The 18700-nt window shown below is 36.5% G+C and overlaps 1 protein-coding gene across 6 annotated transcripts in view; it reads right to left on the reverse strand.

Moving 5' to 3' along the window:
- Positions 1-1338: 1338 nt before the first annotated feature.
- LOC137627619 (adipokinetic hormone/corazonin-related peptide receptor variant I-like) overlaps positions 1339-18700 on the reverse strand; it is a 649156-nt gene continuing 631794 nt past the window's right edge. For 3 of the 6 annotated variants that reach the window (XM_068358712.1, XM_068358710.1, XM_068358711.1), the window contains 2 exons: positions 15349-15425; positions 13525-14567 (listed from right to left, as the gene is read on the reverse strand). In XM_068358712.1, the coding sequence (XP_068214813.1) occupies positions 13887-14567; positions 15349-15425 (758 nt within the window). In that variant the 3' untranslated portion in view covers positions 13525-13886. Of the gene's footprint in view, positions 7338-13524; positions 14568-15348; positions 15426-18700 lie in introns of those variants that run through there. The other 3 variants (XM_068358715.1, XM_068358714.1, XM_068358713.1) reach the window with 2 other exon arrangements.

Genomic DNA, 18700 nt, shown 5'->3' on the forward strand with positions numbered 1-18700 from the left:
CTTAAGAATATGACCTCTTTTACTATAAACTTAAGAATATAACCTCTTTTACTATAACCTAAAGTATAAGTCCTTTCTTTAACTATAAGCTTAAGAATATGACATCTTTTACTATAACTAAAGAAGGAAACCTTTCTTTTACTATAACCTAAGGAATAAGTCCTTTCCTTTACTATAACCAAAAGAATAAGACTTTTCTTTAACTATAACCTTAAGAATATGACCTCTTTTACTATAAACTTAAGAATATAACCTCTTTTACTATAACCTAAAGTATAAGTCCTTTCTTTAACTATAAGCTTAAGAATATGACATCTTTTACTATAACTAAAGAATGAAACCTTTCTTTTACTATAACCTAAGGAATAAGTCCTTTCCTTTACTATAACCAAAAGAATAAGACTTTTCTTTAACTATAACCTTAAGAATATGACCTCTTTTACTATAAACTTAAGAATATAACCTCTTTTACTATAACCTAAAGTATAAGTCCTTTCTTTAACTATAAGCTTAAGAATATGACATATTTAACTATAACTAAAGAATGAAACCTTTCTTTTACTATAACCTAAGGAATAAGTCCTTTCCTTTACTATAACCAAAAGAATAAGACCTTTTTTTAACTATAACCTTAAGAATATGACCTCTTTTACTATAAACTTAAGAATATAACCTCTTTTACTATAACCTAAAGTATAAGTCCTTTCTTTAACTATAAGCTTAAGAATATGACATCTTTTACTATAACTAAAGAATGAAACCTTTCCTTTACTATAACCTAAGGAATAAGTCCTTTCCTTTACTATAACCAAAAGAATAAGACTTTTCTTTAACTATAACCTTAAGAATATGACCTCTTTTACTATAAACTTAAGAATATAACCTCTTTTACTATAACCTAAAGTATAAATCCTTTCTTTTACTATAAGGTTGTGAATATGACCTCTTTTACTATATGCTTAAGAGTATGACTCTTTTACCATAATCTAAAGAATATGACCTTTCTTTTACTATAACTTAAAGAGTAAGACCTTTCTTTCACCATAAGCTAAAGAATAACACATTTCTTTTACTGTAAGTTAAAGAATAAGACCCTTCTTTTACTAAAAACTAGAGAATAATACCTTTCTTTAACTATAAGCTAGAGAGTATGACCTTTTTTTTACTAACGGCTAAAGAATATGACCTTCACCTATCCTATAAGCTAAAGAGTAAGACCTTTCTTTTATAAGTTCTGTTTGAAACAATGCAATCCTCACCAGGAAATATCCGTGTCAGAATAGCCAAGGATATCATAGAAATAATAAAAATGTACTTTTTGAAATTTTTATTGTACGCTACATGGAGTATATTAGGCTTGTGGTCCACATTTGGTATTTTACAAAAATATTCTCCCGACGATGCAGGAGAGTACATAGATGAATGGTCACATAGAGTACATCAGCACCTTCCTGTACACACACACACACACACACGCACACTTACTGTAGAGAAGTTGAGCTTTTGGAGACTTATAAATAATCAAATATTTTTCTATCTTGAAATAATCAATATTCTCGTAATACATTATTATATACATACGTATTTACCGGATTTCGTGATATATATATGAATTCATATATACAATGTTTTTATTACACCTAATGTAATATCACATTTTACTAATAATGTATTCTTCTTCGTCACGAACAAAAATGAAAAAGGACGTGTCTCTCAGGGAGAGAAGGAATAATGCTGTGTTTTTCTAGCGTGGAAGGATAAAAGTAGTTGGGGGAGAAGTAGATTAAGAAGTGTGATAGATTACGCAAAATAACATGGATTCTTCTTGGATGCCGATACTGAGAGAAGCTGGCTGTAGTGATTGTCAATATACATCGAGAGAGTTATTACAGAACATCACTTTTACGCACAACGGATGAGAACACACACAACGACGTTCGTGATATTTTGTTTTTCGAAACACGATCGTCAACGATATGCAATTATTTTTCTTAAAGAACTGTCAGGAAGAGGTCTAGGGATTTTTTTTTTTTAAAGTTTCGAGAATATGTTATGATTTTGTTTAAAAGACTCAACAATATGCAATTATTTTTCCTCAAGAACTGTCAAGAATAGTCTAGGGATTTTCTTACTTAGAGGAGTTTCAAGAATATGTTATGATTTTGTTTAAAAGACTAAAAAAATATTCTATAATCTTGTCTTCTGAACAAGATTATCGAGAATATGCAATGATTTTTTTTAACCAATATGGGCCATCAAGATTATGCTTGAGATTTTCTGACCAAGAATATTTGGCAGTTTTTATATAGTGTATTGCTGTTAAGAGGGAGCCAGGATTGTTTTTCAAAACAAACTTGAGATGGCGTTATTAATTCTTTTCCTTCACCAAAAGTTGTCCAGAGTATGGACTCAGATTGTCCATATAAGACAGTCGAATATATGCCATCAGCCAAAAAAAAAAAAAAAAAAACACTCCAATCAATAAAGATATTACTTCCAAAAATAGTGACACTAGCTAATGAAGATTTATTAGTCCCTTCATTTTAGGCAGTTAGTTTCTAAAAATACGGCACTTTTGATATCTGATAATTTGATACCCAGAAATGTCTTTCTCCTTTGCAACAATTTATTTCACGATATGTTGATATTTCACACCAACATTGCCTTGACTACATTACAGGAAAGGTCTCATTTTACGGCAGAAGGTGCAAATAATTATCCGTTGTCTCTCCCTCTCTCTCACTAGAATTCATCACAAGAATAAAATCTAATTGGTCTTTATCTGTGTATCTAGGTCGTCCAATCATCCCGATAAATGAGAGCCAGATGGCTGGAATTGCAATAGTGCAAAAGACGATAATTTTCAGTCGAAAGGTTTGTTGCTCCTGAAACCACTCAATTCCAGCCCAGAAGTGAGACGGAAAACTTCGACACAAAATTTTTCTTGAATGTTCCCGTTGATTTTCCACTCTGTAGAAGACTGATATTGTCCGTAATAATAACGCTCAACAGATTAAACTATCAGGGAATAACAATAATTCATTTCGACAAACGACATATCATTATACATGTTGGTGAACAAATAAATACACTGTGCAATGGACAAAATTTACGTTTTTTTTCCACGTAGTTTGGCCCTCTTGAATAATGATGGAGAAGTTAAAACCCATTTCATAACGATAAATACAAACATTGACGTTTATTAAACATGTTGTATATAAATTGCTTTATGACCATCGCACAAGCACCTCTCTTATTTGGTAACTTGAATTTCCTGCTAAAGATATTTTTTGATATGATTAATCACTGCATTATATGGAATTAAGTTCCGCCGCTAATACCAACTGATGTCTCAAATACTGAACACAGTTAAAATCAACAGAGGCTTAATTCTTAATAGTTTTTCATTAATTGGTTTGAACTTGTGTTTCGGTGCCCACCAAAATACTTTCCACTGTGGTGGTTGAGGAAGCCACTTATCGCAATTGGTGACGGATTCCCCAGGACTATTATTCCCAAACAATGACAGATTCCCAAAACCATTATTCCTAAACAATGACGGATTCCCCAGAACCATTATTCCCAAACAATGACGGATTTCCCAGGCCCATTATTCCTATACAATGACGGATTCCCCAGAACCATTATTCCCAAACAATGACGGATTTCCCAAGACCATTATTGCCAAACAATGACGGATTCCCCAGGACTGTTATTCCCCAACAATGAAGGATTCCCCAGGACCATTCTTCTCCACAGTGACGGATTCCCCGGGACCCATCTTCATCCATAGAGACAGATTTGCCCAGGACAATTTTTCCCTCACAGTGATGGATTCCTCAAGACCATTCTTCCCTCACAGTGATGGATTCCCCAGGACCATTCTTCCCTCTCAGTGATGGATCCCCCAGGATCATTCTTCCCTCACAGTGATATTTACCCAGGACAATTCTTCCCTCACGTTGATGGATTCCCCAGGACTTTTCTTCCCTAACAGTGATGGATTCCCCAGGACCATTCTTCCCTCACAGTGATATTTACCCAGGACAATTCTTCCCTCACAGTGATGGATTCCCCAGGACTTTTCTTCCCTAACAGTGATGGATTCCCCAGGACCATTCTTCCCTCACAGTGATATTTACCCAGGACAATTCTTCCCTCACAGTGATGGATTCCCCAGGACTTTTCTTCCCTAACAGTGATGGATTTCCCAGGACCATTCTTCCCTAATGATGGATTCCCCAGGACCATTCTTCCCTCACAGTGATATTTACCCAGGACAATTCTTCCCTCACAGTGATGGATTCGCCAGGACTTTTCTTCCCTAACAGTGATGGATTCCCCAGGACCAAATTTCCCTAATGATGGATTCCCCAGGACCATTCTTCCCTCACAGTGATGAATTCCCCAGAACCATTCTTTTCCCACAGTGAAGTATTCCCCAGAACCATTCTTCCCTCAAAGAAATGGATTCCCCAGGACTATTCTTCCCTCACAGTGATGGATTCCCAAGGACCATTCTTCCCTCACAATGATGGATTCCCCAGGGCCATTCTTCCCTCAAAGTGATGGATTCCCCAGGACCATTCTTCCCTCACAGTGATGGATTCCCCATGGCCATTCTTCTCCGCTCATAGTGATGGATTCCCCTGGACCATTCTTCTCCGCTCATAGTGATGGATTCCCCTGGACTATTCTTCCCTTACAGTGATGGATTCCCCATGACCATTCTTCTCCCATATTGATGGACTCCCCGGACCATTCTACCCTCACAGTGATGGATTCTCCAGGGCCATTCTTCCCTCACAGTGATGGATTCCCCATGGCCATTCTTCTCCGCTCATAGTGATGGATTCCCCTGGACCGTTCTTCCCTTACAGTGATGGATTCCCCATGACCATTCTTCCCCCATAGTGATGGATTCCACCGGACCATTCTACCCTCACAGTGATGGATTCCCCAGGACCATACTTCCCTCACAGTGATGGATTCCCCAGGGCCCTTCTTCCCTCACAGTGATGGATTCCCCATGGCCATTCTTCTCCGCTCATAGTGATGGATTCCCCTGGACCATTCTTCCCTTACAGTGATGGATTCCCCAGGACCATTCTTCTCCCATATTGATGGACTCCCCGGACCATTCTACCCTCACAGTGATGGATTCCCCAGGACCATACTTCCCTCACAGTGATATTTACCCAAGACAATTCTTCCCTCACGGTGATGGATTCCCCTGGACCATTCTTCTATCACAGTGATGAATTCCCCAGCGCTATTCTTCACTCACAGTGACGGATTCCCTAGAAATGTTCTTCTCCGCTGTGACGGAATCCCAAGGACCAATCTTCCGCCAAAATGACAGATTCCCAAGGGCCATTCTTTTTTCACACTGATGAATTCCCAAGGACCATTATCCTAACAGAAACAGATTTCCCAGGACCATTCTTCCACACAGTAGCTGATTCACCAAGACAATTCTTCGCCACAGTTACCTATCCCCAAGGTAAATTCTTCCCGAACATTGATGGATTCCCTAGGAACATTATTCCCCACAGTGAAGGATTCCCGGGACCACTATTCCTCAACAGTGGCGGATTCGCCAGTAACATTCTTTCCAGCAGTGACGGATTCCCCAGGACCATTCTTCTCCACAGTGACAGAATCCCAAGGACCACTCTTCCTTCACAGTGATGGATTCCCCAGGACCATTCTTCCCCCACAGTAACGGATTCCCAATGACCATTCTTCACGACCATTGACAGATTCTTCAAGACCATTCTTCCCCAGAGTGATGAATTCCCCAGAGTGATGAATTCCCCAGGATCATTCTTCCTCACAGTGACGGATTCCCAAGGACCATTCTTCTCCAAACAACAATGGATTCCCCAGGACCATTCTTCCCAAAAGTAGCGGATTCACCAGGACCATTCTTCGCCACAGTGACGGATCCCCAAGAACAAATCTTCCCAAACATTGACGAATTCAAAAGGGACATTCTTCCCGAACATTGACGGATTCCCCAGAGTCATTCTTCCCCACAGTGACGGATTCCCCATGACCACTATACCCTCACAGTGACGGATTCCCCATGACCACTATACCCCAACAGTAGCAGATTCCCGAGGGGCATTGTTTCCAACAGTGACGGGTTCCCTGGGACTATTCTTCCCCACAGTAACAGAATCCCAAGGACCATTCTTCCCAAACAATAATGGATTCCCAAGGACCACTTTTCACTAACAGTGACGGATTCCCCAGGACCATTCTTCCCAACAATGATGGATTCCCCAGGGCCATTCTTCCTCACAGTGACGGATCCCCAAGGACCATTCTTAGTGAACGGTGATGAATTCCCCAGGGCCATTCTTTCCAACAGTGACAGATTCTCCAGGACTATTCTTCCCTACAGTGACGGATTCCCCATGACTATTCTTCCCCCACAGTGACGGATTCCCCATGAATATTCTTCCCCCATAGTGACGGATTCCCAATAACCATTCTTCCCCATAGTGATGGATTCCTCAGGACCATTCTTCCCCACAGTGACCGATTCCCAAGGACCATTCTTCCCTCATAGTGATGGATTTCCAAGGACCATTCTTTCCGCACATTGATGGATTCCCTAGGACCATTCTTTCCCAACAGTGACGGATCCCCAAGGACAATTCTTCCCCCCAGGACCGGATTCCGAAAGACCATTCTTCCCCCACTGTGACATATTCCAAAGGACCATTCTTCCCATACAGTGACCTATTCCAAAGGATCATTCATCCCCACAGTGATGGATCTTCAAGGACCATTCTTCCCCCACAGTGACTGATTCCCCAGGTCCATTCTTCCCCCACACTGATGGATTCCCCAGAAACATTCTTTCCCCATAGAGACTAACCCCCAGTACCATTCTTTACCCCATAGTGACAGATTCTCCAGGACACATTCTTCTTCCCCAGCAGAAAAAGCGTTGAGCACGGGCAGAGCACTTCTCCCTGCCGCAGAAGTTAACAGGAGTGGTGGTTCTCCCAGACGTGAGCTCGTAAGGGCTTCTCGCTCACTGAGATGTCGTGGTAACTCCGGAAGGAGTGGGCATGTGAGGAGCTGTAGCCAGATGAGTCATCCTTCTCCTGCACCACGGGTTCCAAAGGATAGGATCTCGAGGAAAAGCGAGTGGTGAGGAAGGACTGTGTAGGTATCTGTGAGCCGTTCAGAAGGACTGCACCGGTCGGGATTACGGCGGGGACTCCAAGGGGAACCATGGAGGCCAACTCAGCGTCCTTCTCGGACCGACTCTGTCGCTGGGAAGTACGATTCCACTCCCTGAGAAGGGTTCGAACTTTCACCTGGAAGAGAAAGAAAAGAGGAGTTGGGAATGTTAGTGTGGAGCTGTGAAAACATGTCGCGTTAACATTTAACTCATTCGTATACAAACAGGGGGTGTGGTTTCAGTGCCTCGTAAATATTAGGAGGAGAGAAGGGGACTTTCATTTACAACAAGGAGTTAAATAAGAGGAATTAAAGTGGAAGGGACATCTCAACAAACTGTATAGAAATAACAAAAGGACACCAGACTTCTAAATTACACCAGAAACAAGGCATGCAAATCACACAAAGCACTACTTGGAGAAAGAACAAAGTCAAAGAAAATAAAAGTAAGAGCAAAACTAAAATGGGTCGGCTATTCTTCAATTCCTTGAACTTTCGCTCAAATTAATTATGGCTGAGATTAGGTGTACGAAGTATCCTATAAACACACATATGCATATTCTTTCATCATAGGATTTTTTACCTTAAAAGGAGTTACGGTTGCAAGTTTCACCCTACTGAATTCTTAGCAAGTCTTCACGAGTAACACGGCTTGGTCACACACACATCATACACACACCCACACACACACACACATATATATATATATATATATATATATATGTATATATATATACATATATATATATATATATATATATATATATATATGTATGTATAACATTTTACTTTTCTTTCAATTTACACTGACACACAGACATTATATATATATATATATATATATATATATATATATATATATATATATATATATATATGCATATATATACACACAAACACACACACACATATATATATATATATATATATTATATATATATATATATATATATATGCAAAAGAACTGCGGTAAATTATCATCACTGTAGACTGGTGAATGTAAGTACAAAATGCGTTTCTACCCAGGCATATTGTTCGAAATCGAGAAGCAGGAATGAGAATTCTCCACTTCATTTCTTATTCAGTTTACATAGAAAATTTCTAAGAAAATACTTTTCAAATTACTGATGGGAATTCATCGCGTGATTGCCATTATAAGATTTTCTTGGAAGCTAAATGTTTTTGCCTGAGAATTCCATTCGATGAAAATGACTTCAAAGAATGCTCATATTCAGCTGGAACACTTGAGAGAGAGAGAGAGAGAGAGAGAGAGAGAGAGAGAGAGAGAGAGAGAGAGAGAGAGAGAGAGAGAGAGAGAGAGAGAGAGAGAGAGAGCTGTGTATGGATACCAGCATCTGGTGGGTTGGAGGGGGAGGATGAAGCCCATACCAACGGGTCGCTTGAAAAACGCAAGATTGAACTCTTCCGTCATCCTCCCCAAGGGAAAAAAAGGCAACAGTTTGCGTGTACAGACTATATATATATATATATATATATATATATATATATATATATATATATATATATATATATATATATATAAACACACACACATTATATATATATATATATATATATACACACACACATATATATATATATATATATATATATTTGTGTGTGTATGTATATGTATATATATATGTATATATATATATATATATATATATATATATATATATATATATATATTATAAATATATATATGTATATATATACATACATATATATATATATATATATATATATATATATATATATATATATATTACATTTATAATGTTGCGAAAAGATTGAAGGCTAACCCAGCCTAGCAAGCTTCAGTGATGTATATCCGATGGAAATGGCTTCGTTGGTGTTGCAAGTCATTACAAGCTGTATCTGGTGGCAAGATGAAAGGTGTCTTATCATGAGATTTTGTCATGAATGGTGAATAGGAGGCTAAACTAATTGAACCCTGAAGATAAATCACGATAGCTAGAGAACTCTTCAGAGCGCATACCTCTGCCAAACTTGAAAAGAAATATGTGATTTGTCAAAAATGAAGTCCTCGAGTAGTATGGAAGATATTTTAAAACTTATTGAGAAGGAAAAGTTGCGCTGGTACGGCCATGTGAAAAGAATGGGTGATGTTAGATACCCTAGAAAATTCTTGAAAGAAATCAGAGAGAACAACACCTGTTGGTAGGCCTAGAATGAGATTGGAAGGAAAATTTAGATGCATCCCTGAGAGGAAGGGGTACTTCGTTGTTGGAGGTTGAGAGAGTTGGACTATTTAATGACAGGAAGCAGTAGAGGGAAATCCTTAGGCAGGACAACTGAAAAGCTAGTTAGGTTTCCTGGCGTCTGGTGAGTAAGGAAAGAAATTATTACTATCTAAGCTACAACCCTAATTGGAAAAGCATGATGCTTTAAGCCCAAGGGGTCCGACAGGGAAAATAGCCCAGTGAGAAAAGGGAATAAGGAAACAGAATAGTGTGCCCAAGTGCACCCTCATGCAAGAGATCTCAAACCCAAGTCTGTGGAAATCATGGTACAGAGGCTATGGGACTACCTTAAACTAGAGAAAATAATTTGATTTTAGAATGTCCTTCTCCTAGAAGGGCTGCTTAGCATAGCTGAAGAGTCTCATCTACCCTTACCAATTGGAAAGTAGCCACCGAACAATTACAGTCCAGTAGTTAACCCTTTGGGTGAAGAAAATATTTTGGGTAGCTCAGTGCTGTCATGTGTTTGAGAAAAGAGGAAAATGTGTAAAGAACATGCCAGACTAATCAGTGTATGTGTAGACAAGGAAAAATGAGCCGTAACTAGAGAGGGATCGAATGTAGTACTTTCTAGCTTGTCAAAGGACCCCATAACTCTTGCAGTAGTACCTAAACATGAGGCAGGTGTTTTGGCAACCTACTACCTACTATCTTAGAAATATAAATTTTGAAAATTGTCACACACAGACATAATATACATACATACATACACACACACACACACACACATATATATATATATATATATATATATATATATAAAGTATATACATATATATATATACACATATATATATTTATATATACATATATATATATATATATATATATATATATATATATATATACATATATGATAAATTTTGCACATTTAGACGTGTTTTTCATATCCAAATAAGCCATAAATTTTTGATACATTAATGTCTGGATTCTCTTAACGACCTCGGGATCAGAGCCCCAGGCGAAATCACACAAAGGCAACAGCTTCTGACCGGCCGAGAGTAGACCCCTGTCATATTCAAATAAGCCATATATTTTTTATACATTAATGTCTGGATTTTCTTAACGACCTCGGGATCAGAGCCCCAGGCGAAATCACACAAAGACAACAGCTTCTGACCGGTCAGTCAGAGGCTGTTGTCCTTGTGTGATTTCGCCTGGGACTCTGATCCCGAGGTCGTTAAGAGAATCCAGATATTAATGTATAAAAAATATATGGCTTATTTGAATATATATATATATATATATATATATATATATATATATATATATATATATATATATAAAACCAAATTTATTTTGGATAAATGGCTTTATGAATTTGTGATATATGGCCAAGAATTGGGGCATGGGAGGCCATTCTACCCAGAAAAGTACCATGGAGAAACCCCACAATTACAGTAAAAAAAAAAAAAGTTAGACACCGCCACTGAAGAAAGGAAGAGGGAAAGAAAATAAAGGTAGAGGGAAAGAAGAGAGGAAGAGGGAAAGAAGAATAGAGGAAGAAGGAAGGAAGAGGAGAGGAAGAGGGAAAGAAGAATAATGGTGGAGGGAAAGGATAAGAGAGGAAGAGGGAAAAGAGAATAGATGTAGAGATGAGAAAAAGATTGGAAAAGGAATAGAGGTAGAGAATAGAGGAAGAAGGAAACGAGAATAGAGTTAGACAAGAGAGGAAGAGGGAAAAGAGAATAGAGATAGACAAGAGAGGAAGAGGGAAAGGATAAGAGAGGAAGAGGGAAATGAGAAGAGAACGAGAAAGGAGAATAGAGGTATAGTAAAAGGAGGCAAAGTAAAACGACCAAAACTGTACCATAAATTTCATAAATTCATCTATATTTTTTTTTTTCTTATTCTAATTCTTGGGAACTAACATGCAAAGCTTAAAAAATATTTCAACACGAATTCTACATTTCCCTGGACAAAAATGCTCAGCAATGAACCTCAGTTTTATTATTTGAAAAAAAAATCTTTAGACATCGCCGTGGCAAGACATTTAATCCCTTCTCTCATCGCAGACTGAATTTCCCGAAAATGATTTTGCCCGGCTCCGCGAGGACCTATCATCGTGCTCCGGACTTGCATTTGAATACAAATGACCGGCCATTTCACCAATGCCTTTACGACTAATATCTCCCTTGTATACTTCAAATCAAATCTCCTCGGCACTGCTTTCCACATACATAATTTCCTGTTCATCCTCATACGTGTGTGTATATGTCGGTTATATATATATATATATATATATATATATATATATATATATATATATATATACATACTGTATATATATTATATATATATATATATACAGTATATATATATATATATATATATATATATATATATATATATATATATATATATATATATATGTATATATATATATATGTATATATATATATATATATATATACATATATATATATATATATATATATATATATATATATATATGTGTGTGTATGTGTGTGTGTGTGTGTGTGTGTGTTAGCGGCAAAGTTTAAAATCCTGGTAATTTGTAAAATGCCTAGGTGCTCTTTAGAATACCTGGCTATTTTAGGCAAAGTATAAAACAATTTTGATATGTTCTAACATTATACATTCGACCTCGGCCTTTTCAACAATACCTGGGAATTCCATAGAATGAATCAGTGTACTTGGGTAAAGTATATAAATAGCATAGGTTTAACACTTTAATATACAACTGGGAGCAATAATTTTTATTATTTGAAATAACATTTTTATTATTTGAAATAACATTTTTATTATTTGAAAATTCACATACCACCTTGTTTGACTGTAAAGTGGATTTTGCGACAATATGAGTAAATATAGCAGTTTAGTTGCAGGCTACTTCCTCAGCTCTCTTAAGTGTCAAGAACTTTAAGAACTACAAACTTTGTTTGATGCTCCTGCCAGACTAAAATTCATTTTGGATGTTTCCAACTGGATGACTTTGAAAATCCATTAGATCAACTTGACATCGATAATTAAATTCCCGGAAAATTATTGGTTTCACAACAATTCTTTATTCATACCTCATGCTTCTGTTGGTATGGAACATATAACTGAAGAAATAATTCTATATTTGAGCGAAACCTACTGATTTGTGTGCTTTATATGCTTTATACAGTACATCAAATAGTCCACATCAGCTACATATTTCCTAATGGTAGTACTGCCCTCCTTTAATGGCATAGTGAGCTTCTGTCTCTGCTGCACTTACATTATGCCATACATGTTCACCAACCAATTATGACGAAGGACTTTTTTTGCTGTAGCTTTACCAATCCCAACTTCATACAGTCACTGTTGATAGCGTTTACGGGATTATGCAGCTGTATTTTTAGCTCAAGCACCTGTTTTATTTACTAGTTGTTGATAAAAGCTGGAACTTCAACACTTCAATACCCTCCATTTTGAAGGGTATATGTTAGTGAAGAAAATGCACGCATGCGTCCAATATTAGAAAGGCTAAAATACTCATCAAGCGTTTAATGAACTAAATGATCTTTAGCCTCGTAAGTCGAACAATAGAATAACAGACACAAGTCAATTAGCTCTCGATTTCCCTTTTGAATTGTTTCACACTTATTCAAAGGAATAATTGTTGGTGTTTCACAGAATACCTAGATGTGTTGAATTCTTACAGTTATATACCTCAACTGCAGAGTTTTGGCATTTTATATATTTTCTAGGTATTTTATGGAAATATAAATTTTAAATTTTGCCGCTAACAGACACACACATGTACATATCCTGCATACATTTAGTTATATATAAAAACACACACACCCCCATATATATATATATATATACTAATCATCTCTCTCTCTCCCTCTCTCTCTCTCTCTCTCTCTATATATATATATATATATGTATATGTACATACATAAATGTATATTCTGTATGTAGGTATATATATATACATATATATATATATATATATATATATATATATATATATATATATGTATATATATATACATAAATAAATATACAATATATATATATATATATATATATATATGTGTGTGTATATAATGTGTGTGTATAATGTATGTGTGTGTATGTATGTAATTGAGCTTACCATCATCAGTGGGCATAAAAGCAATCTTATAAACTAAAAACAATCAGCATTTCAAAATAGCGAAGCAAAATAAAACAGCACAAATACGAAGCATACGTAAATCAAAATCATTGATAAAAAGGAGACATAATCCTTTCAAACAATAGCTTCATTGACGAGAATTTTAATGTCGTCATTTCCCTTCATTATCAAGATACTGAAAGCGAGACACAGGAAGCGAGACTGGCACCATTTTATAGCCTTCCCTTCAGATTATGCTAAGGTCACTCAGTTATGCAATTGCAGGCAAATGTCCGGCCATTCCAGCAATGCCTTTGCAGCAGCGATGCCTACGACTCCTTGCACACGTCATAGTCTTCCACGTACTTTTTATTCTGCAGTTCGGGCAATTTCCGACACACGAAGTCACCGTCATGTGTCACCTGGACTTCCAATACTTCTTTAATCTGTCGGTTTTTTACGTCGGGAGACCTCGCTCCTCCGTCAGATGGGAGCTCTTGGCTGTAACCCTCGATGCAGAAGGACATATCCTGTGGCTGCTCCACACCTTTGTCCCCCTTTGGTTTTTGTTTCTTACTCTCCTCTTCCTCTTCCTCCTCCACCTCCTGGAAGTTGCTCATCTCTCTCGTGTGTTGGCCTCCTTCCTCAACGTTTGCTTTGACGGGTTCCAAGAACACGACCCCTTCGGTCGATTTCTTCCTGCCCTTTGTGGGCGATTTGTCCGTTGCATCCACGCAAGATATCACCACCAAGCGGATTCCCTCGACGCTCTGCTTCCTCTTGCCAGATCTACTGCCGGGGGCGTTGCTGGTAGACGATGCCTCAGCGATCTTCTCAAGCCCCGTGTCAACTCGCAGTTTGTTTTCCTTCTCCTTGAACAACTTCAATTCTATGCTGGTGGCGTTCGACGCGGCATTGGCGTTCGACTTTCCGTTGATGACGCTGCTGCATTCAACCTGGCTGGACGCGCTGGACGACGACCGCGGTTCCAGACTGTTGTTTTTGGGGTCCTTCGGGAATAAAGAAGTTGGGTTATTTGTGTTAGAAGAAGTATGGGAAATAAGGTCGGTACGTTGCGTCCTCGTTTTCAGTTTCTGGATCTACAGTAAGTGGAGAGAAATAGATGAGTCAGGGAGATGAAAGGTAAGGTTCTAGTCACTGGTGGTCTGGAAAGATACAGCAGCTTCGCCTCTGGAAAGGTACAGCAGCTGCAAATCGATGGGACTGAAGAGAATGAAGTAAAATAAAACTAGAACACTTGAACATCTAAACTAACGAAAACAGCTTTATACAACATAAGGTAGCATGCAATAGTGAACATCCTTGCAAACATATGGAAATAAAATTAATATGCAGGCAAGAAAGAATATTGCAAATTTTAATATAACTAATAAGGGATTTTATGCAAACGAAACAATAAAAACACAGATATTATTCAAGAATGTTTATATAAAAAATTAAAATTAAATATGATGACCTCTCTCTCTCTCTCTCTCTCTCTCTCTCTCTCTCTCTCTCTCTCTCTCTCTCTCTCTCTCTCTTGTTTATGAGCGGCTTTTGTTTTCCGCATCGAATCAACTTTCGCACCAGTGAGCAAACGATTTTTTCCTCCTCGAGTATAAAGCTATTCTGATTTTGTTTATTTTCCAAACACTTTTCCCCTTGTTTTTCTCCTTTCTGTGCTCTCTCTCTCTCTCTCTCTCTCTCTCTCTCTCTCTCTCTCTCTCTCTCTCTCTCTCTCTCTCTCTCTCTCTCTCGTGTTTACAAAGGAGCATAAAGAATTTCCCTTACCTGCAAACGAACTCCGACTACCATTCTGTCCCTTGCCGAATTGTTGTAGATGGTGCTGCGCGTGTGGCCAGATGCAACTGGTAGGGGTAGGGGAAGGGGGAGAGGGAGAGAACATAAAAATTACAAGATACTACTCTTTGAACAGTAATTCTAAAAAGGCTAGATCATCGCATTTTCAAAGTAATAAAGAAATCTTTTGTAATCATAGATGAATTCACAAAGACAACTGAATTTTGCAGTAGTGAATTCTAAGGATTTTCAATAATGTTTACTTAATGAATTTCAATAATGTTTAATCTATGATTTAAAAAAAGCCTTTGAATTTTACTTTAATGATGAATTCTCATAAAACTTTGCATATTTATTGAATTCTCATGGGTCTTAAAATTTTGCATATTCACCAGTTAGATGTAACAGATTACTGTGTTGCACTTTTAAACGATCTATCATATTATCAAACACTTACTTAATCCGAGAGACGTTTTTAATTTTGTATATCTATGAGCATATTTTCCACGAATTTTCAGACTTTTTATTTTTATTTTTTTGTGTGCAAATCTCAAGTGTATGACTTAATCTACGATGCTTTATTTCAAGCTTCCTTTATTCTCTATCATATCATTATCCTACTTATGTACTATACATAATATTCTACAGAACATTTAGATTTCTGTAGATTTTAAACCTTGACTCCTTCAATTAAAGCTGTTGAAGACGATATCCCTAAATAAAAAAAAAAAAACACTTCATGTGTGTCGTAACGCCAGTTAAACCTGTCAATAAATGAAAGTTAAAAAAAAATTACTTAAATAAAAATATTCGACTTATCAAAAAAGAAAGAAAAAGAAAATTACATCCTCGAAATGATAAATAAATTTCAACTTAAACACCAGATTTCGCGCTGTAATTAATGAGACACTAAAGTTATAATCTCCGATGAAGATTTTTCATCTCCCGTTTAATCCCAAAGAAATGATCAATTTCCCCCGATGACCCTCAGACGCCTTAAATTTCGTCTTCAGCAACACAAACGAATTCTTCCTCATGCAAGCGCCTACTCTTTTGATCATTGGATGATGAATCACAGACGAATTTATAAATGTTACAAATAAAACTTCAATTATTGTGATTATATAAATTGAACGGTAAGGAAAAATGCAGATTACAATTTTTAATAAAATATCATTAACAAAAATACACACAAACATATAATCTCTCTTAACATTAATACCAAATATACTCAAACTCCCGTAAACTGTGATGTATACTGGGAAACCTCAGAAGAGTACATATACTTTCAAGGTCTATACAGCAAAACTTGAATTATACAACTGCATAGTGACTATCTAGCAAAGCAAGGATGTGTTTTTCTGTTTGTGATAGTTAAAAGAGGGTTCTATGTCCCGTAGACTACGTGCGCTTCGTGTGGTTGTATATATATATATATATATATATATATATGAAACGTAAGACTTTGAAGCTGCAACAGAAAAACCCGATTATTTTTTCAGGAATCTCAGCCGTGCCTGTATGTATATATATATATATATATATATATATATATATATATATATATATATATATATATATATATACATATATACTGTATACATACATATATATATACATATGTGTGTGTGTGCGTGTGTAATGAGAATAATGGTGATCATAATTTTACATGAATTTATACAAGGTCGATAGACCTTGAAGGTATATGTACTCTTCTGAGGTTCGCCAGTATACATCAAAGTTTACGGGAGTTTAAGTATATGTAGTAACAATGTTAGAAATGATTATATGTTTGTGAGTATTTTTGTTAACGACAGTTTTTTTTTAATAAGTTGAAATCTGCACATTTCTTTTCCATTCATTTCATATAATCACAATAAATGAAGTTTTAATTGTAACAGTTATAAACTCGTCTGTGATTCATTATCCAATGATGAAAAGAGCGCGCGCTCTTTGTATATATATATATATATATATATATATATATATAGAGAGAGAGAGAGAGAGAGAGAGAGAGAGAGAGAGAGAGAGAGAGAGAGAGAGAGAGAGAGAGAGAGAGAGAGAGAGAGAGCGCAAAAATATATATATATATATATATATATATATATATATATATATATATATATATATATATATATATATATATATATATATATATATACATATATATATATAGAGCGCAATATATATATATATATAAATATATATATATATATATATATATAGAGAGAGAGAGAGAGAGAGAGAGAGAGAGAGAGAGAGAGAGAGAGAGATCTGCAGCAGACCAGTCACAGAGAACACTTTGCTGTCCGTGTATACACCTCTGGATTATGTATGTAATCGACGGATAGGTTTTCTTAAAAGCAAATGGGTGTTACAGACTAATACACACACACAAACAAAGCCACTCCAGCACCTTCTACAACATAACATACACCTCACATGTCTCGAACTGTCAACCAAACCGTGCCAAGACTCCTCGCTGCTGGAAGGAAGGACGTTGGTGACTGGTACAATATATGAACAAACATTACCGGGTTCTCAAGTGATGTTAGGTAGGGCAGCCGATGGGAATTACGGTCTACCCCAAAGCCAATGCAAAGTCCTTCAAAAAGAAGGTTAACGTGCTGACCCCATACAAATGGGGAAAAGCACGTAATAACATATGTATATATATATGTGTGTATATATATATATATATATATATATATATATATATATATATATATATATATGTGTGTGTGTGTGTGTGTGTCTGTGTCTTCGAAAAGGTTCCAAGTTGTATTTAACAACAGAAGGACATAGGTTTTACCCATAACAATACCAAACACTTTTTTTCAGGATTTTTACAGAAGTTCCTTCAACCATCCAAGAGTGTTGAGATAGCAAGTTATGCATGACAGACTGATGAACAAAGCAAAAGCTATAGATCCAAGAAATTTTTAGAATGGAAAAATAATAATAATTCCTGCGATGACTAAATACAAAACATGTAAATTGATTCCAGTCCATTATAGAACATGCTTATTCATTTAGATAAGAAACGTGAGTAATTTCAGGTTCGTGGAAAAACAAAGAAATTCTACAAACCGGAATGGCTAAGTCCTATAGAGGAATCTGGGCTCCAGTATTGGCATGTGTCCTATTTCGTTTTAATTTAGTAATTAAAACAAGGAGATGCATTCGGGACATCACCACACACCTAGATTTTAAAAGCAGATTCTGCCATTTGAATTCTGTGATTTTTCAGAGAAAAGAATGAAGTCACAAAATAACATAATGTGGCAGAAACAGAAAGAATAATGATTTTTTAGGCAAACACATCTGAGCTGGAATGCAGAGC

The sequence above is a fragment of the Palaemon carinicauda genome, chromosome 35 (genome assembly GCF_036898095.1).
Source record: "Palaemon carinicauda isolate YSFRI2023 chromosome 35, ASM3689809v2, whole genome shotgun sequence".
Taxonomy (NCBI): Eukaryota; Metazoa; Arthropoda; class Malacostraca; order Decapoda; family Palaemonidae; genus Palaemon; species Palaemon carinicauda.